The following is a 24,312-nucleotide window of genomic DNA, read 5'->3' on the forward strand; positions in this document are numbered from 1 at the left end:
CAAAGCCAAGAAATATCCAGAACGATTTATGCACGAAGCCTCATGAAAATCAGCAGTGACTGTACAGCAAATGACAAACACAATGAGTACTGAAAGAGGTGCCTAAGTGAACCTACACCTTTTTTCCCTTTAATTCTTTCTCCAACTGGCCATTACCTTTCAATGGGCAGTGCTATTATTTATAAACACTGTGCTTTGTTCATCCAGTAAAGAGTTCTAACAAAGCAGAAAACACCCAAGGAGAAGACCATCACACCAGCCTACTTTTCCAATTAATCATACCCAAGCCTTTCAGCCTATAAAGACATATCCTAAAGTCAACTTGCCCGAGTTGCAGGGAGAGAGAAATCGCTTCTGAAATCCGCCTCATAACTCGAGACATGACAGCTAACCCTCCAACGATGCTCAATGCCTTCATACTCCTTGGAGCTGGTCCTATGGGAGCAGGGAGTATCCATTAGCCCACCTGCCCCTAACCCCCAGATCTCAACCTCTCACCCACCCAGCAGGTGAGAGATGGTGGGGAGACAGGGATTGTGACATAAGCAAATGGCCTCAGGCTGATATATGTAAATGCCAGCCCAGGAGCTTCCTGGTAGGGACATGACCTGAGAAGTCCTCATAACAGCCAACCTCTTGGAACCTCCAAGGGGGAGGAGGAGCCCATCCAGGAGAGCTGACAGCAGAATTCCGGTAGATGAGGGCAGGTGACAATACTGGAGGAGTCATGGAGACGGCTATGTGTGTTTGCTCTCCCTGCTGCACATGGCAGAGGTGCTGCCCTCGCTTATGCTCCTGTCTGTGCTGCAAGTTCCTCTTCACCTCCGAGCGGAACTGCACCTGCTTCCCCTGCCCTTACAAGGACGAGCGGAACTGCCAGTGCTGCCACTGCACCTGCGCCGAGAACCCCAACTGCCACTGGTGCTGCTGCTCCTGGGCCAATGACCCCAACTGCAAGTGCTGCTGCTCGGCCAGCAGCAACGTCAAGTGCTATTACTATGAGAGCCGCTGCTGCCGCCACGTCACCTTCACGTTCCACAAGGGCCGCCTCAGGACCATCCGCGTTTCGTAAGTGCTGAGCACCCCAGGTGGGCCGCACTGGCTCAGAAAACTGGGGGGCCCCTGCTGGCTGTGGAGTCCACAGGGCAGGCCAGTGTCCCTGCCCCAAGTCCATTTCTCTGTCTGAAAGAAGGAGACCAAGAATTTTGTAAAATTAAGTGTGTCCTAAACAGTTCTTGACCACATATAGGCCTGAGTTTCAAATCCACGCTCCACCATCGTGTGCCTGCGCATCATGCTCTCCTGAGCATCACTCTCTCACCTGAGCGCCACTCTGTCACCTGTGCAAAAGAGTAACAGCTAGTACTCTATGCTCAAGCAGCTTGCCAGGCACTGCCTGTGTGACCCCACGTAACCCTCGTCCTGTGCTCACCCTGCCTCATGCCTCTAAGAAGTCTGAGGAAAGCGAGCCTCTGAGAGGTTAAGTTGCCCAGGATCATATAGCCAGCCAGATGCACTCAGGATTTGAACCCAGAGTCTGTGTATTCTTAATTTTAAAATGCACTACTGTAAAACGGAGAGAATACATGCCATGACTCATGGGCATGAGGATGAATGCATGTGCTTTGTAATCTGCCATGTGACATAGAAAGATAAATTGCTCTTCTTCCTCCTCCTCCAAACTCTTGACATCTGCAATGCTTATTGGAAAAGCAATCACTTTCACAGGGCGCTGCTGACCCATGGCCTATAGACAGGCCCAGGTGGTTGTGTATTCCTGCCAGCCTTCTCTTTGTTCCTATCCAGAGGGCATGCCACTGAGGGTCACAATCACTCTTTGAGGACATTAAGCCTCTGTATCAGGCATTGAATATCTTCCTCTTGCTCCAACCAAACCAGTCTTTTTATGTCACACATGAGGGGAGTCTGGAGTGCCAGAGACAGACTTCTTAGAGGCATAAGTTCAAAGTTTGGCGCTATTACAGGATTTGGAGAGGCAGGTTTGAAACCTTACAAGGTCAGAAAAGCACATCTGTGAGCAAAGGTTCAGTGAATTTGGGGGCGAATACGATCCATCTTGCATGTAAGCACTTAGTAGATGCTTAATGAATGTTACTCTCTGCTTGTGGTCCTCTTATGGTCCTTGCATGAGTAACAAACCCAGGAGTGTGGGTGCAGAAGTTCTAAGGTGTAGTGTCCACACCTCTCTCTCCTCTCAACTGCCCCATTTTCTGTGCATTGGCCAGGAGAGTCCCTGAGCCCATTTCAACAGAGAAGGAATGACACTGGTGCTTTGGGAAGATGCCTTAGGTCAGTAGCTCCCAAACTTTGCTTTGCATTGGAATCACCTAGGAATCTATATATAAAAAAGGCTAATATGCAAAGTGTCCCCGCGGGAGTTTGACTGGAAGTTCGATTGTTCGCTATGACGTGCACTGACCATTAGGGGGAGGCACGGACTGAAGGAGGGCTCCAGACAACAGCCAGCAGCCAGGGAAGGGAGGCCCTGACCGGCAGCCGGAAGGAAGGCCCCAGCTGGCAGCCGGAAGGCCCCGTTCGGCCCTGAGCCCCAGCCAGGCATAGGGACTCTACCCATGCACGAATTTCGTGCCCTGGGCTTCTAGTCTTTTTATAAAATAGTGATGCCTGGCCCCCATCCCCAGACATTCTGATTTTATTGGTCTGGAGTACCACCTGGGCATCAGAATTTTAAAAGTTCCCACTCCACCCCCAGTGATTCTATAATGCAGAATGGCCTGGATAGTATAAGGAGGGAAGTCGGGTGATACAAAGAGAACCAGGTGGAGGAACAGGCCTGAATTTGGGAGAGGGAGAAAGCCATGCAGAGGAGCAGAGGCTGGATGTCTCAATAAGAAGATAAGACTGCTGGGCTAGATGATGGTGTTGGCATGAGATCACTGCTCCTGAATGTGCAGGTCTATGCCTGAGGCTTTCAGAAGACGGTCAGAGTTGCTATTACAAGTGTCAGGAGATTGGCTCTTGGTGCACGGAGGTTTGTCTTCCATCTGGCCTCTTTCCTGGTTTCTGAACCACCATCTCCCGGTCCCTCACCACTACTTACTGCTCAGCATCTTGTTCATCCCACCCCATTCTGGTCCATCCATCCCTCTCTGCCTTACACCACCTCCTTTTCCACCTCCACCCCAGCTCCCTGGATCATTTACCACCTGTCTCTTAGCTCCTTTCTCTTTTCTCTTACCCCAACAACACCTTCCCTCCCTTCTTTCTGATTTTCAATGCTGTCTCCCTTTATATTACATCTTGATTCTCAGAGCCACCTTATCAAATTAGAGAGGTCCATGCAGCTAACAGGTGTACAATGGAGCTGTTCCTCCAGGTGATCCCTTCAGGACCCAGGCAGGAGGCTGGGAAGGCAGAGAGGGAACATGACTGAGAATATTGAGGCCTGTGTGCCTAGAGCTCAGCATCTAAATCCTAAGGTATGAGCTTTCCAGGTGCCTGAGACTCCACCAGGGGCACTCTCTGTCACCACAGGGCCATTCATTCCAGAATACTTGAGTAGCAACTTTGATTGTCTGGGATCAGAGATACAGGTCCCTGGCCAAGGGAATGGGGAAGGAGACAAGGGCTTATAGGGACTACAAGAAGGCAAAAGCAGAAGAGAACACACTCATAATGTCAGGACCAATACCCAAACATCTCTAATGTAAACAGAGGAAACGAAATAGAAACAGTCACAAATTGTGTATCTGGTGTATGATACCTCCATCCCCACAGCTAATTCATTTATTTTCATAAATTGCTTTTCCCCAATTTGCACTTGAATTTTACAAGTATGCTTTTATTTTGTTCAGAATTCTTATATTCCATGAAATCAGCCTCAGATATTAGACAAATAAAACACACACAGACAAAAATAGTACAAACACATACTTTCATGGTTTTGCTCATTGTTTTTCTCTACTGTGGACATCAGCTGGCTACTACCAGAGGGTGGTATTTGCAGTGGCCACATCTATGGAATGTTGTTTAGTAAGTACCAGCAGTTAAGCACTTATCATGGATTAGCTCATGCAGACTTTGTAAAATTCTCACAAAAGAAGCAGTATTGCGAGCCTCAATTTACAGATGAGGAAACTGAGAATGAGAGAGGTTAAGAAATTCATCTCAAATTGTACCTCTACTCTAGTGCATTCTATCATGTGCAATCTGCCCAGATCCTTAATTCTTACTTGCCTAGTGGTGAGACACCAGGTTTTAGGCTTCGCTCAAACACTGACCTCCTGGTCTCCTGGGAAGGACACTTTTCCCATCCTCTTTGTGTTCCATCCTACACAATAATGATGTCAATGCCCTCCAGGCAAAACCTACCAACACCACACCTGTAGTTGGACAAAAATGGATTCATTGCCTCATGGCAACAAGTGAGAACATGCACCATGGTTAAATGTGAGGTGTCTCAATAAGAAGGCATCAATAAGTTATTATAGGTTCACATTAAGTGAGGGTGAAGGGATGAATCTGCTGTTGGGCATATTAATAAATCGCGTCTAGAAGGTGGAAAGAACAGAGAGAGCCTAAGGCTGCAACTGGTGAAAAAGCAGCGGTCACTCCCATTAACCAGGAGAGGAGATGTTTGGTATTTGTGTGGTTTGGATAATGTTCTTGCTCTTGTCCGACTTTAAAGATGATGAAGTGGTCTTGTGTGTGCTTTGTTTCATCAGCGTCCCAGAAAGGCCTTGCCTGGTGTTGGTGTTCTGGGATATTGTTATGACCACAGAACATCAGAGTGGGCTGATATTGCCAGGCCAGTTTCCAAGGCTTTTCTCTTGCTCAAACTTAACAAGTACTTACTGAGTTCAGGGCTTCTCTCAGGTCTTGCAGGTATTCAATTCAATTGTAACCCGCAAGAAACCCCCTAGTGGGGGTACTAGTTTTATAATGAGGAAACGGGCAGAGACAGGTTCATTGACTTTTCTGAGGTCCCCCCACTTAAACACAGTGGAGGCAGGTTTAGAACCCTGACAGCCTGGCACCGAGCCCATGCTCCTCACCATCCCGCGGGCCTGCCTCTTGGGAGCCCCCCGCCACTTTCCAAGGTGGAGAAATGAAGCAAGCCCTGGAGCCCGCCTTCTGAAGCCCTCCCTGTGTTTGCTTCTCCTTTCAGCTCCAAAACCGCCCTGCGCATCGGGAGCAGCGATTCGCAATTGGATGAGATAAAGCCGACCACGTCGGGAAAAAGCCACCTGGTCGACCATCTCTTGTGTCCCATGTGCAACCGGCTGCGCCTGCATTCATTCATGCTGCCCTGCAACCACAGCCTGTGCGAGAAGTGCCTGCGGCAGCTGCAGAAGCACGCAGAGGTCACCGAGAACTTCTTCATCATCGTCTGCCCGGTGTGCAGCCGCTCGCACTGCATGCCCTACAGCCACAAGATGCAGCTGCCCGAGAACTACCTGCACGGGCGCCTCACCAAGCGCTACATGCAGGAGCACGGCTACCTCAAGTGGCGCTTTGACCGCTCCACCGGGCCCATCCTCTGCCAGGTCTGCCGCAGCCGACACATCGCCTACAAGCGCTGCACCACCTGCCGCCTCAACCTGTGCAACGACTGCCTCAAGACCTTCCACTCGGACGTGGCCATGCAGGACCACGTCTTCGTGGACACCAGCACTGACGACCAGGACGAGAAGATCTGCATCCACCACCCGTCCAGCCGCATCATCGAATACTGCCGCAACGACGACCAGCTGCTCTGCAACTTCTGCAAGACCTCCTTACACAACGGCCACGACACGGTCAGCCTCATCGACGCCTGCTCCGAGAGGTCCGCCGCACTCTTCAGCGCCATTGCCAAGTTCAAAGCAGGTTCTGGTCCCCCTCTCTCCCCTCCTCTCCAGAATAGCACTGAACTAGGCTGCGTCACTGGCTTGGTGCCCATACCTGGCAACTACCACCAGCCGTTAACCTTCCTGTGCCTTGGTTTTCTCATCTATAAAATAGGGATAAATAGTAATATCTCCCTCATGGTGTGATTATGAGGATTAAAAAAAAAATTTAAGAAGGAAGAAGGAAAGAAGGAAGGAAGGAAGGGAGGAAGGAAGGAAGGAAGGAAGGAAGGAAGGAAGGAAGGAAGGAAGAAAGGAAAGGGAAGCAGAGGGAAGGGGAGGGGATGGGAGGGAAGAAAGAAGAGAAAAAATCTAACACACAAGAAATCCATAAAGATTCTATAATCCTAGATATAACCTTCGTGACTTTGGGCCCTATTTTCCCCTTTGAAAGATGGAGAGTTTGATCCTATGGTGTCCTGAAGTTCTGTGTGCCTTTCTAAGGTGTTCTGTCACTAGGTTCAAACTTGTTCTTAAGGACTCAATTCACTTTCTGGGGAGATGCCATGAATACGCATTTTAAACAGATCTCTAGGTAATTCAAAAGCCAGTGATCAGAGGACACCATTTGAGAAACTGGGCCCTGGAGAGAAGTGAGTGTTTGAAGCTGTGGTGTCACCCCAGCTACACACTGGCACTGCCCAGGGAGCCTTACTAACTAGGACCAGCAGCAGTAGCATCTCACGGGAGCTGGGGAGACATCACCCCATCCCGTCTACATGGAAATCTGCATTTTTATCAGGATCCCCAGAAGATTCCCTGCATTAGTTTGAAACCTAGCTGCAAACTTCCTCCCCTGAATTCCTGAGCCCCAACTTAGGCCAATTTAGAGTCTCAGCAGGTGAGGCCGAGAGAAGAGCGGTTTTTACAGTTTCCCCGGTGACTCTGGTGCTCACAGAGGGCTGAGAACCAGCTGGAGCAACGGAAAGCACAGCCTTTGGAGTTGGACAAAAATTAGGGACAGGCCCTCATTTCTCCCACTTACTTGCTGTGTGACACTGGACAGTCACGTAACCTCCCTGAGCCTTTGATTCCTCATCTATAAATGGGAACAATATCTTCCTGGTAGAAAGATATGTGTAATATATCATAATATATGGATATGATCCATAATTTGTGTAATGCGTGGATCTGGCACATATAAATGTTTAATTTAAAATAATAGCTACATTTAAGTATATTGCCTGAAAGAGACCTTGACTGGACTTTTCTCTAAGACCAGCTCTTGCAAAGCTGTCATATTTGTAAGGGGGAGGGGTGCTTCTGGCCTCCTCCTTCCTCCTCTCCTGGTGCTGCCCCTTTCCCCTCCTCTATGAAATTTTTATCCTGCCTCTCAGGATTTTGCTCTACTTAAGCTTAACTTAAGCTTAATCCCTAATAAAGCAAGAAGTATCCTATCCAAGTATCGTTGACAGTGAGTGACTATTGAATAGTTAAATAAATTCATGCATAAAGTGGAATTTCAGCTGCCATAAGTCACAGTAGGGCTTGCATTTGGGGAAGGCAGGGGGCATTCCTCAACACCACTGCAAGCCCACCCTGAGAGTTTCCTGTTCAGCCCCCATCTGCTTCACCACCTCATTCTTTCTGGTCCAGTGGGAGGCAGGAGGTGGGCAAAGAAAATGGGGACTTCAGGAAGTAGGCCAGAGAGTAACAGTGCTGATAGCTCCTCCCCACACACACACAAAAAATGTTAGAACATGGGAAATAATGGCTTTCACTCAACAAATACCTTTTAAGCACCTCTACACATCCTGGTCATAGTAGTAACTAAGACAGCCTTGGGCCCTGTCCTCCTGGTCTGACAGAACTCCAGGGTTTCTCTTACTCAAATGCATGTCCAGCTTACTATGGACCCATGACTAGGTTAAGAACCAAGTGCAAAAAAGACTTGATCACCCCACTCCTGAGTACAATTTGGTGAGGACTGTAGCTCAACTCACTGCAGAGGTGGCCCTTCATGGGAAGGAGCTTACTCTGGAATAGGCCACATGTCTTCAAGTTGCTACCTAATGCCTAAGTCCCTGTAAAGCTAGCAAAGGTGCCCATTTCACAGATAGAGACATGCTACGTGCTCTCCTGGGCTGCAGTATCATTGGATTTATGAGTGCCCTGCACATCCATGCCCTCTCATATTCATAGATGTAAACCTAATGCCTAGGAAGGCATGTGCCATGGACCGGGTGTCCAGTCAATGTTTGTTGAATGACTAAATGAACTTAAAATCCAAATACCATGTGTGAGGATGCAGGATGGATTGGGTTCTCCTTAAAGTGTAACAGCAGACCCTTTATTGGAAGGAAGTGGGGGAAAGGCAAGAGAGGGAGCCCAGATGAATCCGAGAGAGTAGAGTCCCCCAGCAGAGAAAAAAGGCATCTGAAAGAGCAGCCCTGTTGTCGAGGGCTGCGTTTTCGGTGAATGAGGCAGGGCAACATTTAGAAGTAGTCACCAGAAATGTAGTCCTTTCTCCTACCCCTGCAAAAGCTTAGCCTTCACACAGGGAACACCAGTCACTTCCTGTTGTCACATCTTCTCAAGTCCAATTTGCTGACAAGTGAAGTCTGGTGAAATTCGTATCAAGGGTGGCCTTGAACTTCCAACTTCAGACTCAAGGCCACAGGGATTACTGTTATAAGATAGAAGTGTGCCAGGGAAGGGTGACTGTTATATCTGAGGGAAGTACTAGAGAAGGAGGAAGAGAGGAGTATACTGAGGAAGGCCAAGTGCATTTTATAAATGATTTTATGAAGTGCGTTCTGGTGTGTTTCAGCCAGCCTACAAGTGCCTTCCCTGCCTCCCCACCCACTTCCTTGGAGTCCAAGGTAATTTGCTCCAGTTTACTACAGGCTTTGACATCTGGGGAGATGAAAACTTTAACAGAAGTTACTAACTTGGTTGTTTTGCAGTCCGATATGAAATTGATAATGACCTTATGGAATTCAACATTTTAAAAGGCAGCTTTAAAGCTAACAAGGAGGCAAAGCGAAAAGAGATCAGAAATGGATTTCTCAAGCTACGCAGCATCCTACAGGAAAAGGAGAAACTGATCATGGAGCAGGTAGAGAATCTAGAAGTGTCCAGGCAGAAGGAGATTGAAAAATATGTGTACGTCACATCCACGAAAGTGGATGAGATGAACGGCCTGATCGCCTACTCCAAGGAAGCGCTCAAGGAGACAGGCCAAGTGGCGTTCCTGCAGTCCGCCAAGATTCTGGTGGAGCAGATCGAGGACGGCATCCAGAGCACCTACAGGCCCGACCCACAGCTCCGGCTACACTCCTCGCAATGCCTGCCCTTGGACTTTGCTGAGCTCTCCAGTGCCATCCATGAGCTCTTCCCCATGGGACCCAAGAAAGTATGCTCCTCAGGGGACTCCCTGCCCTCCCCCTATCCCACACACTCAGAAATGATGATTGCCAGGAAGGTCACTTTCAGCACCCACAGCTTGGGCAACCAGCAGATATACCAGCGAAGCTCCTCCTCATTGTCGTTCAAAACCACCGGGGGAGAGAAGGTCAAGGCGGGTCTGGAGGCCTATGGGCGAGCGCAGTCCAGCGCACCTGCCAAAACCACAGATGGCCTCTACACCTACTGGAGTGCAGGGGCAGAAAACCAGTCTCTACAGAACAGCAGCAGCTTCCACAACTGGTACTCGTTCAACGAATGCCCTGTGAAAACCCCAGGCCCAATTGTTATCTACCAGACTCTGGTGTATCCAAGAGCTGCCAAGGTGAGAAAAAAAGCTCTAGGCTAGTGGTTCTCAACCTTCTGGCCCTTTAAATACAGTTCTTCATGTTGTGACCCAACCATAAAATTATTTTCGGTGCTACTTCATAACTGTAATGTTGCTACTGTCATGAATCGTAATGTAAGTATCTGATATGCAGGATGGTCTTAGGCGACCCCTGTGAAAGGGTCGTTTGACCGCCAAAGGGGTCGCGACCCACAGGTTGAGAACCGCTGCTCTAGGCTCTGTGGGGAAGGTGAGAGGGTGTGGGATGTGGAATGGACGTGGGTAGTCATTAGTGCTTTGACCTCTGGGGTCTGGTTGCTCAAATTGGCGCCTCTGGACTCTTTGTGGTCAATCCATTCAAGAGAGATACATTTCTGAAATCTAAGCAGCCCAAGACTGGCTTAAAGCAAACAATGTAATTAACTCATAGGGAGAAATATGTCTAAAAGCCCAAATCCCACTTCAAAGGGAGCTTCTCTATTGAAAGAGAACCCAAGGCCAGAAGCAAAATAAGTTGAACAGACGGCTTGGAAAGTGTAGTATTTCCTAGAGGAAGGCCTGTAATAGTAGAGAGAGCCAGAAATTGGGATTAGAACTGCAGGTTCCATTATCTATCAGCTATAATTCCACTAAACTGCTACCATTCCTAAAGAAAATACCCAGACTCGGCATGATTTGGAAAGATTGGAGGATAATCCCCACTGGCATTCCAATTCTTATCTCATAAGATTCAACTTTTTGTGGGGAGTAGAGGGGTGGATCTCTCACAGACTCTACAACAGCCATCATAAGGCTTCAGGGTCATGACCTCTACTTGATTCTCTTGGCCTAATTAGACAAATAGCCTTTCCTTGTTAAATTCCTTTCAAATCCAGCTGAACCTAAATTGAACTGTTTGTAGAATACTCTGTTAAAGTCCAGGGAAGAAAAAAGATTAACATGAAACTAGAAACTAGATAGTCTATTAGAGGATATCTTCTCTCGTCTTAGGATTCCCTACCAGGACATCTCCAAGGCCAGCCCACGGCCTGCTTCCCTGTGGCAGAGCTCACCCTTTGCCCCCATAATCTGAGAACACTTCCAAATACTTTTAGCAACCTTGAAGTCTAAAGCAGGAGTGCTTAAATATGAATGTGCACTTGGGTATCTTGTTAAAATGCAGGTTCTGTTTCAGTGGCTCTCAGTGGGGCCTGAGATTCCTCATTTCTAACAAACATCTAGATGTTGCCATTGCTGCTGATCTGCAGGCCATACTTTGTATAGGGCCTTAAAACAATAAAATTAAAGCCAGATACAAGCCAAGCTATCCTTCTCCTCTCCCCTGAGACATCACAATCTATGTTTTAGAGTCTATAATTGATACTAAGAATGATCTTATGCTGCAACATGGAACATACCCTCCCATAAGCCATCAAAGCCAAGTATTTCTGCCCTTCACGTAAGAGATACCACAACTGAGCAGCTAAACCTACACTTCCAAATGGGACTAGATCAGCAAAGCCTGCAGCTCAGGGATGACATTAGGTCTCATCTCCACGCAATCCAGACCTCTTGGGAGGTGGGCAGGCTCTTGCCCCAGAAGGAAAGGACTGGTGATGTCTGCTCTCTGCTTGGGCTTGGAGAACAGTCACACCATGCCACCTATTAGTGGTCCCTGAATGAGCTCAAGAAAGGAGCCTAACCCAGCCAATGTGGTTCGGTTGGTTGAGTGTTGTCCCATGCACTGAGAGGTCACCAGCTCAATTCCCAGTCAGGCCGCATGCCCAGGTTGTGGGCTTGATCCCCAGTAGGGCATGTGCAGGAGACAGCTGATCAATGGTTCTCTCTCATAGATGTTTCCATCTCTCTCCTTCTCCCTCTTTAAATTGTATATATTCTGTCTCTTCGAATTATGCTATATCATATGTTTACTATCAAAAAGGCGTAAAATGCTGACCGAACGGCAGAACGACTAGTTGCTATGATGCACACTGACCACAGGGGGCAGACGCTCAACACAGGACCTGCCCCTAGCCCTCAGGCCCTGATCGCCCTATTGGAGCCTTCGGGCCAACCTCTCAGTCCCTTCCCGAGGCTGGCAAGCTCCGATCACCTGATAGTGAACAGGGAACCAGGGGTGGGTGGCAGTGGGAGGGGAGAGAGAGAGAGTGAGAGAGAGAGAACTAGAGGCCCAGTGCATGAAATTCATGCATGGGGGGGGGGGGTCCCTCAGCCCGGCCTGCACCCTCTCACAGTCCGGGACCCCTTGGGGGATGTCTAACTGCCTCTCGCAATCTGGGACCGCTAGCTCCTAACCACTCGCCTGCCTGCCTGATCACCCCTAACCACTCGCCTCCCTGCCTGATCACCCCAACCACTCTGCCTGCCTGATTGCCCCTAACCGCTTGCCTGCCTGCCTGCCCCTAACCACTCTGCCTGTCTGCCTGATCGCCCCTAACTGCTCGCCTGCCTGCCTGATCATCCCTAACCACCTCTGCCTTGGCCCCACTGCTGCGGCTTTGTCTGAAAGGATGTCTGAAATGACATCCAGAGGGTCATTTGGCTGTCTGGTCTAATTAGCATATTATGCTTTTATTATTATAGATATATTTTTAATTCTAAAGTTTAAAAAAAAAGGGCCAGGACCGGTTTGGCTCAGTGAATAGAGCGTCGGCCTGTGGACTCAAGGGTCCCGGGTTCGATTCCGGTCAAGGGCATGTACCTTGGTTGCGGGCACATCCCCAGTGGGGGGCATGCAGGAGGCAGCTGATCAATGTTTCTCTCTCATTGATGTTTCTGGCTCTCTATCCCTCTCCCTTCCTCTCTGTAAAAAATCAATAAAATATATTTAAAAAAATAAATAAATAAATAAAGTTTAAAAAAAAGAAAGGAGCCTACACAGGAAAATCTAGTCATATCATAGACTGTCAAGAGAGTGGTATTTGATGGGAAAATATCCTTGATCCCTATGTTAGGATCATGGAATGGAATTCACACAGAAATCATAGTGCTTAATAATGCAGAAGATGAAATCTCTCAAATGATGGTTGACTAACAGTCCCCTTTAGGCTTTTGGCATAGAAAGTATTCTTAAAATTTGAGTTATGTATCTTAAAAATCCTAAGGAGTTTTTATAAAACTCAATTTTACTTTCAGAAATTCCTCCCAAGGAAATGATTAAAAATTCAGATCAAGATTCATGCCCAAACATGTTTATTGCACCATTATTTATTAAAGGATAACATTAGAAACAACTTAAATGTTCAACTATAGAAGGACTAAATCATTTGTGGGGCAGTTATTAAAATGGTGCATTACTGAATTTTTAATGATGCAAGGAAATATATAATAAGTGATATAAAGCAGGAATCAAAGTAATAGAATCCAAATTACATGTATTTCTGTGTTTGTATATATTCAAAAATTGGGAAAAAATCATAATTATTCATTGAATTGTGGGATTATATGTAATATTTATTTTCTTCCCTTATAACTTTTCTGTATTTTCTAAGTATTTCACAGTGAGTACATTTATTTTGATAAGCATAAAAATAACTTTCATTAAGTTTTAAAAGCAAAAATAAAAAAAACCCTCATTGACACAGACAATAGTATGGTGATTACCAGAGAGAAAGGGGGTAGGGGGGAGATAGAAAATAAATGGTGATGGAAAGGAAACTTCATTTTGGCATCTTTATGTTCTTGAAACACAATAGAATATACAGATGATGTGTTGTAGAATTGTATACCTGAGATCTGTATAATTTTATTAATCAATGTCACCCCAATAAATTTAATAAGAATTTATAAATAAAAAAAGAAGAGACTCCAAAGAACTCTCTTACCCCCTCTGCCATGTGAGGACACAGGGAGAGAAAGGATGTCTATGACCCTGGAAATAGGCCCTCACCAGACACTGAATCTGTAGGTGCCTAGATCTTGGACTTTTAGCCTTCAGAACTATGAAAAATAAATGTCTGTGTGTTTGTTTGTTTTTAAGAGTAATTATAAATTAATTTTATAAATACTACAACATTTATTAAAATGTAAATAAAGCATGTAATATCTATTTAAAAATACAATTATTATAGACTATTTACATGCCAGGTACAATCTGCCAATTGATACTTGTTAATATATCTCTTCCCAAGGATTAATATTTTATGCTTTGAGTATGAACATATATCCTCCATTGCTTAAATAAGTCAGTTCACCTCTGTGGGACTCTGTGTATTTTTGGTATATAAAATAGAGGGTTGGAATATATACACTTTTCATCTTGTAGGATTCTGTGCTTCCTTTGGAATTTGCTAAAAGTAAGGTTTCTGAGCCTCAACTGTAAAATGGGATAATAAAATCTCCCTTCCAGGGGGTTGTGAGGATGAAGTGAGTTAAGAATGTCTGGCACAATCTGATGCATGATGGGTGTGTAATAAATGGTGGTGTTAGGAGGACTACGGTCACCTCCATGGAACAGAACTTAGAAGAGCATCTTTCTGTTCTTGAAACACATCACAAGCTTCAGTCAGGCCTCATAACACAGCCTTTCACTACTGTTGCACAAGATCTAATTCAAAGTCAGCAGCCAGAGGTGGTGGGGTCAGCTTAAACTCCCCCCACAGATAGTCAACGACACAAATCTTTATGGGAGAGAAAGCTGAAAGGTGTGTGCTAGGACCACACCCACATGTTCATTTCTCCATAGGTTTACTGGACATGCCCAACAGAAGACGTTGACTCTTTTGAGATGGAATTCTATGAAGTCATTTCTTCCCCTCCAAACAATGTGCGGACAGAGCTCTGTGGACAAATTCGGGACATAACGCAGCAGAGTCTGGAGCTGCACAACCTGACCCCCAACACCGAGTATCTGTTTAAAGTCAGAGCCATCAATGATAGTGGTCCTGGGCAATGGAGTGACATCTGCAAGGTACTGTGCACATTCCTTTCAGACAGATTTTCATTGTAAGCTCTGGATGCAGGCAGGTCTGCTAGGATGATCATGATGCCACAGAACCCACCCTGTCTGTGGCTGCCCCTTCTAATCCCAGAAAACTTAACTCAGGGCCTCAACTGACTTTGCGAATGTGGCCCAAGAATCAGTTTTAAAAAAATAAACACATTTGTGCTAGGCATTGTGTTAGGTTGTAGAGATTCAGAGGAAAATAAGACATAATTCTTGCCTTCAGAGTCTAATAAACAAAGAGTCATGGTGTGAGAAGGACAAAAAAAGGGGGGGGGGGTTACCTGTTAGCCCTGGTGGTGACTGAAAGTAAGGATTAGGTGTCAGATTTAACAAATACAAATACAGGATGCCCAATTAAAGTGAAACTCAGGCAAACAACAAATATTTTTAGTATATGTGTATTTGGGATATAGATATGCTAAAAAAATTCACTTGCTGCTTGGCTGAACGTCAAGGAAAGCCACTGAAAGGGTCAGGATGGACGCCACAAAACAAGGTGCCAGGTGATTCCTGCGCTCTTTGTGATGCAAGGCTGGCTCTTCCATAGAGCCCCAGGGACATACATTCATGAGTATAATTTTATGGATATTCAGAGGAGGAAAAGAAGACAAATACCAAGACTGTGCAGAGCTATCTTACAGTACAACAATGACAGTATTCTTTGCAGTTTGAGTAGATTATGTTTTCATCAGGAATTTTTTAGAAAGAAAGAGATTAAGTCCATCCATTTCAGCTTTTGAAAAGGGAAATTTATATAGAACAAACTGATGTCTGCCAGAGGGGAGGGGAGTTGGAGGACTGCATGAAAAGGGGGAAGGGATTGAGAAGTACCAAGTGGTAGTGACAAAATAGCCACGGGGGTGTAAAATACAGCCCAGGGAACATAGTCAATAACATTGTAAAAACTATGTATGGTGCCAGGTGGGTACTTGAATTCTCAGGGGGATCACTTTGTAAATTATGTAACTGTCTAACCACTCTACTGTATACATGGGAACTAATATAATATTGCATGTCAACTGGAATTGAAAAATAACATATTTTAAAAAGGGAAATTTATAGTACAAAGAGAGGGGAGTCTCATGAGACCACTTCCAGCCAGGGCATGCATATGACACCTAAGGGAACTAGAAGGTCATTGTTTCTCTCAGTCTCAATCTCTCTCTCTCTGACTGGTGACATTCCCTTTCTTTCTGGTCCATTGTTTGCAGAAGAGAATCTGATGGGTTGCTACCTCTAGTGATAAAAGGAAGCAGGAGGTAGAGTGTGGACAGGAGTCTACCAGTAGCAGGCCTCCTGCGAGGAGCGGGGGGAGGCTCTCTACTCCCTCCAGATAGCCAGCTCTTGGGATCATGCTCTGTTTCTGGAGCCCAAGACCCCCCATGGGCCCCCTCCTTCTCCCCCAGAGGTCAGACACCCACATGGGAAGGAAGTGGGAAGGAAAGGCTGTTCCTCCTGCCACACCCCAGCCAGTCACTGTGTCGGTCAGTTGCCCCAGAGCCCTTCTTGTTGCTACTCTTCTCTGCAGAACCTGGAACACCCACAGCTGCTACCACATTTCACAGCATGTCCTCTGATCATGATTTTTCCTTCAATCTAATGTCATCTGCCTTCTCATTTAAAAAAAAAAATTCCTCAAAAATGTGCCCATGAAGAGCACTCAGTACTAATTTTTTTCAGTGTTATCCTCTGAGGTTTTTATTTTTTAAACATATTTCTGTTGATTTTCAAGAGAGAGGAAGGGGGAGAGGGGAGAGGGAGAGAAACATCAATAAGAGAAACATCTGCCAACTTCCTCCTGCATACCCCCTACTGAGGATCAAACCTGCAATCCGGGCATGTGCCCTGACTGGGAATCAAACCAGGGACATGGGACAAAGCTCAGCCAACTGAATCACACCGGCCAGGGCTGCTCTGTCATTTTTAGATGCTAGGGAGAGAGATGTTGGCTTTAAGTAGATGTTTTGTCATCCCTCTTTAACTCCTTGAGAACGGAAGTCATGTGTGATTCATCTTTCTTTCTCCCACAATGCTTACCGCAGCACTGTGCACAGAGCAGGCTCTTAATGGTTATTGAGTGAATACATGAGTGAAATGTGAGCAAACAAATGGATATATGAATGGATGTCTAAATTAAAGAGTGAAGAAATAAATTGATAGACAAAATTAATAATTACAAAGTAGCAAAAGCTGCCTGAAAGCTCCCAAGTGTCTTACACAATCAGTCAGAAATAACACTCCCCCTGAAATGGTGTGTATGTGATTAATCTGCCCTCCGTGTCTGGGAAGAAAACTCATCGCAATCCTTTTGCTTTTTAACACAATTTCTAAATGAGCAGAGCACTAATTAATGAGGTTTTCTGGAGGCTTCATTTTTACCAGAGTCACAGAGCTACAATATAGATTTTTCCTTCAGAAGTAATTCTTCCTCCCTCTCTGTGATTGTATTAGCATTCCAGGGGAACACTGGCTTCCTTAACATTTGTCATGATTTGCATAAGTAAAGGCTTCAATGGCAAATGAAAATAAGATGGTGTGTCTGAATGACATTTATAAAGCTTCATAAAAGTAATGACTTCAGCTCTTTCCTATAAAATCGAAATATTTTTCCTTTGGCATCAATTCAGTGCAGGTATTCCTGAAAGGTTTCATTTAAAATGATGTAATGAGGCAGCAGAATCATTGCTTCTCTGAAATGCAATATTTCTATCAGATGTACTTTTGTAAAGGAAGTGAAATAGCACCTTTTGTATTTGATTTTCATAGTCTGGGGCTTGTTGATTTTTTTAAAGGGATTTTATTTGAAGTGTAGCACGTGAAGCATGAAAATTAACTTTAATACTTTTTAAAGGTGCCATTTATTGAAGGCAACGCTGTGTCAGACGCTGTATAGTCATGATCACTGATCATCTTAACTACTTGGCAGGTGGGGAGTTACAGCCTCCATTTCACAGATAAGGAAACTGAGGCTCACAGAGACGGAGTGTCTGGCTCAGGTAACTCAAAGGAATTGAGTGGGAAGCTAGGTCTCCTCCAAGACAGGAGCGCTTTGCCCCCGTGAACCATAATCAGGTGCAGGGCAAGCTCCGCCCTGGGGACCTGGCACCTCATTCTGGGAGAACGTCAACCGGTTTGGCTCAGTGGATAGAGCGTCGGCCTGCGGACTCAAGGGTCCCAGGTTCGATTCCGGTCAAGGGCATGTACCTTGGTTGGGGCGCATACCCACTAGGGAGTGTGCAGAAGGCAGCTGATCGATGTTTCTCTCTCATCGATGTTTCTAGCTCTCTATCCCTCTCCCTTCCTCTCTGTAAAAAATCAATAAAATATTTTAAAAAAAAATTCAGACCCAACAACAGTCAAACTGGCACTGTTCTGGGTCTTTCTTCAGGAAATGCGCCACCCCGCCCCGACCCATCCTCTCAAATTCCTTCTCTGTCTGTACTGGAGTTCCCCCCACCCCACCCTGTGTCTGACTTGTGCACAAGTGGTCTTGCTGGCACTCTGAGTCTCTGCAGGGCTGCTCCCTCCCCGCTCGCTGCCTTCAGGATGGAACTCAGCCATAGATCAGGGTCTCCTGGCCTTCCTGGGCATCTTACCTGGCTTCCATACAATGCTGGTTCTGGTTTATCCTCTGTCCCTACTGCAGAGGCTGGGGAGGACCAAGAGCCCATCTGAGCTCACAGCCCCAACACTGTCATCAGCTCCCCTTCACACGAGGTGCCTTAAAGAACATGTAACCTAGTCTGTAAAAGCCCAATCCCACCACAAATTAGTTGTGAGACTTTAGAAAAACTACCCAATCCTTCTGAGCCTCAGTTTCTTCATCTATAAAATGGGGTCAGTGGCACCTGCCTCGTGTGATTGTCATGAGTTGTTAATGAAATGACGTGTGTAGCACCTGGCACACAGCAAGGGCCCAGCCCCGGGGAGCTGCGGTTTCCCGGTGGCTGACGCCATGGCTCTCGGCTTCTGCTTGCAGGTGCAGACACCCGATGGGCATGGGAAGAACCGAGCTAAGTGGGGCCTGCTGAAGAATATCCAGTCTGCCCTCCAGAAGCGCTTCTGAGCCCCTCACAGAGCAGGCAGCAACGTCAGAGACACACCACAAAATAGACATATAGACACACACATACGTATATGTATTTTCTCACCACGTGCTTCAATGAGGCTGCAGATGATGTTCCAGAACCAGAGCTGTTTCAGCAGGAATCTTCTAAGAACTAATAAAAGGAAATGCCTGATGCCATGCCTCGCTGTTTGTTCATTATTATGACACAAAGATACAAAATAGTCAGCAAGTCTCCATGTCGCCATTAGCTCAGGTGTGGCCCTAAGTCCAGAATTCAGTGGTGTTTTGACTGCAGCTCTGCCAGGCTGCTGATGGAGAAAGAGCGCTCTGTGAGTCAGGCCCTGCTGTGCGTTCTAACGCTAGTCTAACCAGCTTTCAGTGTGTGGACAAGTCGCTGATGGGCAGGGAGCTCATTACCTCACCATGCAGTCTATTTCAATATTAAGCAGCCACATTGTTAGAATGTTTTTCCAAATTGTTGGGCCTGAACTTGCCTTTCCATAACTTTAATCCATGGCCTGAGGTCTGCCTGAGTCATAAAGACTGAGAACTCCCCCTCTTCTCCCGCTCTACTCCTCTGGGCCCCAGAGCAAAGGAGGAGCAGGGAATGCCTAGTCCGAGGCTCCGCTGTGGGGTTTTTTTTTCCTTTATTGAATAAGATATTACAAATGTGTCCTTATCCCCCCAATGTCCCTTCATCCCCCCAATCCTGCCCTCACCCTCACCCCCTGTTGTCCACATCCATCACTTATGCTTATATGCATGCATACAAGTCCTTTGGTTGATCTTTCCCCCTCTTGAAGCAAGGCACCGAAAGCACGGCAGAGTCACGCGTCAGCTACAGTCTCGCTGAGCTTGTCCTGGCCCTTCAGACAATATGAAGCCCCCAGTGCTTCTTTTTTTTTAAAAAAAGAAAAAATACATTTTACTGATTTTATAGAGAGAAAGGGAGAGGGATAGAGTTAGAAACATTGATAAGAGAGAAACTTCTATCAACTGCCTCCTGCACGCCCCCTACTGGGGATCAAGCCCACAACCAAGGTACGTGCCCTTGACTAGAATCAAACCTGGGATCCTTCAGTCCACTGGCTGATGCTCTACCCACTGAGCCAACCCAATTAGGGAGCCCCCAGTGTTTCTTGCCTGTCAAGGCCCCATCTGCCTGGAATGACCCTCTTTCTAGAGCACACCCCATTTCTGATCCTGTTCAACCACTTCTTCCAGGCTTACTCTCCAGGTGGGGGTGACATGTCCCTCCTGCCACCCCTTCCCCTAAAGAGACAGGTTTCGGGTATTCCTGCCCATGGTACTCAGGAGCTCTCCTTGTCCCCAAGCAAAGATGGTGTCTCATTTATTCTGTCCCAGTGCCAGGCTCAGTGGGGATCACATTGCATGTTGGTACCGGGGAGAAAGGCCCTGGTGCTAGGAGGCAGGCACACACACTGACCCTCCTCTGAACACCCACCTGCTACGTGTCTGTTTACACAGACGTGGGCGTGAATGCAGAAAGGCATAGCAGTCGCTGGTCTCCACTTCCTCTGATCCCATCCTGTTCGCGAGCTGTCCCACTGGCAGCTGCCCCTGGCCAGCCCACCTACCTTCACCCAGAGGACTGCTGCTTTGCAACCCTTTATTTTGTCCAGATGCTCAGCATCAGAGTCAGAAAAGGTCTTTTCCTTGAGGGAGGGCCCTAGTGAGGACCTTCTGATAATGTGGAATGAAGCCAAGCAGATTCCTGCCCTGTCCCCCACAGCATTACAAGAAGAACTGCCCCAGGGGCTTCGTTATGATCCCATTACTGTAAATGATGGCTCAAATCCACCATCAGGTTTGGTATTACCATATAATCATTTCCATAAAAGGCTTCAGAATTAGCATTAGCACAGGGAGCAAATTAAACGACATGCCAGCAGGGATTTTACTACTGATAAACCAAAATGAAATTACACTAAAAAATAGAACGGTATGAATGTTGCATTACAGTGATCACACCTACTCACAGAGCCAACCGGGAGGGCGAGAACCAGGCAAGCCACAGCACCCAGCTCCTGCCTCTCTAGAGAACCCGTGAACTTTAGTGCAAGGACCACGACAGCTAACTGGACTCGCTGAGAGGCCCCCTTAACCAACAGTTGAGCCATTCTACCAAATGCAACATGGAATTCTTTTTTTAAAAAATTACACTGTAATTAACAAATACCGTTGTATTTGTTTTATGTGCCCAACATAATGGTTTGCTATATGTATATATTGTGAAAGGATCACCACAATAAGTTGAGTTCACATACCTCATCATACATAGTTACAGGATTTTTTTCTTATGATGAAGGCTTCAGATCTCTCTTAGCAACTTTCAAACACACACTACAGTATTGTTAACTGTACTCCCCATGCAGTACATTACATCCCAGGACTTATTTATCTTATAATTGTGTACCTATACCTTGTGATCCCCTCCTCCACTTGCCCTCCCCCAGCCCACGATTGGATTTCTTAATGGCACAGAAACCCCTGCACATCATTTGGTCGCTGAGGTTATGAATCACATGGAGTCCCCACTCCTGGGATCCTTCCTGAGGTATAAAAAGGGAGGCAAGGATCTGGTTTTAACACTATCTCTTCACTTGACACTAACTTGCTGGAGACCTCGAGCAAGTCCCTCTCTCACTCTGGGTGTCAGCATCTTCATCTATACAGTGATGTGGTTTGATCAGATATTTTACAGACGATCTTTAAGAAAATGAGAATGATGCTCCTAGTCCTGCCTGCCTCTCCAGATTGTTGTCAGATTCAAGTGAGTAATGGAAGTGAAAGCATGTTGCAAAGTAGAAAATAACCTTTAAAAGTATGAAGATGCTTGAGGGACAAGTGAATGGAATCAAATAGAAGCCGCTGATTCGGTCAGAAACACAGAAACCACACCAGTCCTTTTAACAGAGAGAATTGAATGTGGGTGTTGGTTAAACAGATATTGGGGGACTGAGGACAGAAAAGGGACACTGGACTAGCACAGAGGTGGCAATTTCAGGGAGCCGCTGTCACCCCAGGACTGGGTGACTGAGGGGAGGGGGAGGAATTCCCTAACTGGAAGCCCAGAGGAGGAGCCCTGCTGAGCTGGGGCCAGATCTCTGAGCAGGAGCCATGCCAGGCTGGCGCTGGTGGATCTGAGGGAGTTCCAGGAGGCCGGGTCTGGGGGTGTAAGGAAAAGCTGGAAACGGACAGCAACAGCTAACCTGCCCAGAAACTGCTGCAATGACTCCGCCCAGAAGAGTGAGCAAGACAGAAAGCAGCACTTTCCTTCTGCCCCTTTGAGGCTCCCTCTGGCGCCCCCTAGTAGCAGGGCCTCCTGGGGCCAGTGGCAAGGGACAGGTGCCATCTGCAGAGCCACATTCCCGCATCATAGACCGAGTCCAGAGAGGCGGGGTTATTTCATGATCAGCACAGTCATTCTGTAGAACTAAAACTCAAAGGATAGGCCTGGCTGGGACACCAATTCAGGAGTCACGGGTGGGCGTGACCCAGCCATCTTCACTAATGCCATCAAGTGCCTTGAACTCAGCTGTGCTCTGCAGGGCAACCTAGAGAGACACGAAGCTAGTTCTGTCTTTAGGCTGCTTCCTAAACTCAAGACAGTCACAGGGCCAACTGGAAAGGACTTGGGCATTTGGATATGTCACTTTGCCTCTGGAGCTGTGGGTCCCACTGAAATCGCCTCTGTGGAACTTCTGAAAATGCAGATGCCCAGGTCCCACCCCAGACCCACTGATCAGATTATGCAGTGCAGGGGCCAAGCAAGACATTTGTATTTTCTAAAAGCCTTAGCGATTCTGAGGAACAGCCCTTTCCCAGGCCAGCAAGCATTTGGGACCCACGAGACGGTGGCCAGAATTGTTGGGAGATGGTTCCTGGCTATAGGAGGTGCAGAGTTAGCTTTTGAAGAATGGGCAGGAGCTGGGGAAGGTGCGGGCCAGAGGAAAGGCTGCTGTGAGGACAGCTTGCAGAAGACCAGGCGGCAGGAATGAATGGAGAACTGGGTACAATAGGTACTGAAAAAAGGCTCATTGATTTGAGTTGTGACCCATAACTCTCAAAACATAGAGAGGGAGACATGGTGAGTGAGAAACAGGTTATGTGGAGACATGTTGATGTTTAAACCGTTATCTTTTCAACAGGTGCCCCACTCCCAAACAAATAACGTGTATCACAGGGAGCAAAGAGATAATGAACACCAAGGGGGTAGGGGTACTCCTACACACAGCCTCCCTATGTCTGCCCACTGCCATGTCTTCCTGGTTAAAGCCATCACCAGCACCCAGCATCCATACTCAGCTATGCCACACACACACACACACTCAGACTCACAGGGCACGTCAGCAGACGCACCTGGTTTACACACAAGCACACACACAGATGCACATGCATACATTCCACATTCACTGCCTCTGAATCATGTCATCCATTCAGAGCTCAGCGAAAAGTTCCTGAACCAATAGGGACCCGCCTTGAGGCTGGAAGGACCAGAAGATCAAAGAGGTGTGGTTCTGAGAGAATACTTCAATATCTGCCACAGGAGATAGGATGGGGGAAGGGGCGGCTTGACATGATGGAAGGGGTGAAGGGGGGCATTTCCCTGTCACCCCAGTTTCCAAATGATCTGTGAGGCCGTTTTGGTTGGAAATCAAAGGGTTTCTTTGCAGCAAATGACCAGAAGAATCAGGTGGTACAGGAGTTCTCAGAAAAGCGAATACATTCCAAGGCAAATCATTGACTGCATCTAAGAAAAGGTGCAATTTGCTGAGAAGCCCAAGAGACACATGTTACTGCAACGCTGAACCGGGCCCGGACGGGTGAATTTTTTATAGCAAGATGTAGAAGTAGGAAAAATAAGGGTTCAAAACAGAGTTCTTCAGATGCTGTGAATCTGTGCGTGACTTCATTTCCATCCCTCTAATTCCACTAGGAGCTACAATTTCTAAATTTCCCTTCAGGAAAAACAAAATCATTTAGCTCAGAAGTAATGCTTTCTATATAAAACTGTAGCTATTCTAGGGTTTATTTCTTTGATTTTTTTTCCTTCTAAGAAAATCAAAATAAAAGGAGTCTTTCATCTTCAGAAAGCCAGACCTGGGAAGTTTCTCTCTGAGCACCAAAGCAAACAACAGTCACTCAATAAAAACTGACCAAGTGCTGCGTCAGCCTGGTCCTGGGCACGTGGAGCAAACTGAGCAGGCTCTGCCCGCCATGAGCTTCCACACGTGAAACGCTGGGAGAAAATCAAGTCCAGCCTCTATGGGGCCTCTGGTGCTCAGGCCAGGTTTCACGGAAAGCGTGGAACATCCCTGTGGTCATGAAAATGGAAGAGAAGTAAAGGAGCAGAGAAGCGAGAAGTAGGCGTGCTAGGTGGGGAACAGCACAAATAAAGGCGTACAGACTGGACTCGTATGTCAGATGCATGAGTGCGAAATACATATGTACATCGGTCTCTGGCCCCAGTTCCTGGCCCAGAGCTCCTGAAACCCTTGTAGATTCCTCCGTGATCAGAGCACTGGAAACATCTTTTGTCCTGATAAGGCAGCTCTGGGTGGGCTCCTGGGTCGGGGCTGGTCCTGAGAAAGATGGAAGGATGCTTAGAAGCTTGGCCTTTTCAGCCCCACCCCCATTCTCCAGAGAGGGGAGCGGGGCTGGGAATGGAGTT

At 46.8% G+C, this 24,312-nt stretch overlaps 1 protein-coding gene across 1 annotated transcript; it reads left to right on the plus strand.

Annotated features, from left to right (window-relative positions):
- Window positions 1-557: 557 nt before the first annotated feature.
- On the plus strand, window positions 558-18,789 carry TRIM42 (tripartite motif containing 42). The gene is made up of 5 exons (XM_006083761.1): window positions 558-1,068; window positions 5,150-5,850; window positions 8,777-9,600; window positions 14,288-14,512; window positions 18,528-18,789. Exons 1-5 carry the CDS (start codon window positions 698-700, stop codon window positions 18,612-18,614), a joined length of 2,208 nt encoding a protein of 735 aa, XP_006083823.1. The 5' UTR covers window positions 558-697; the 3' UTR covers window positions 18,615-18,789.
- Window positions 18,790-24,312: the final 5,523 nt, after the last annotated feature.

Source organism: Myotis lucifugus, unplaced genomic scaffold (assembly GCF_000147115.1).
Source record: "Myotis lucifugus unplaced genomic scaffold, Myoluc2.0 scaffold_8, whole genome shotgun sequence".
In the NCBI taxonomy this organism is placed as follows: Eukaryota; Metazoa; Chordata; class Mammalia; order Chiroptera; family Vespertilionidae; genus Myotis; species Myotis lucifugus.

Coding starts and splice junctions, on each gene's coding strand:
- TRIM42 (XM_006083761.1), top strand. CDS start 698: ATGAGGGCAGGTGACAATACTGGAGGAGTCATGGAGACGGCTATGTGT. Junction 9,601..14,287: donor TGTATCCAAGAGCTGCCAAG/GTGAGAAAAAAA, acceptor ATTTCTCCATAG/GTTTACTGGACATGCCCAAC. Junction 14,513..18,527: donor AATGGAGTGACATCTGCAAG/GTACTGTGCACA, acceptor TTCTGCTTGCAG/GTGCAGACACCCGATGGGCA.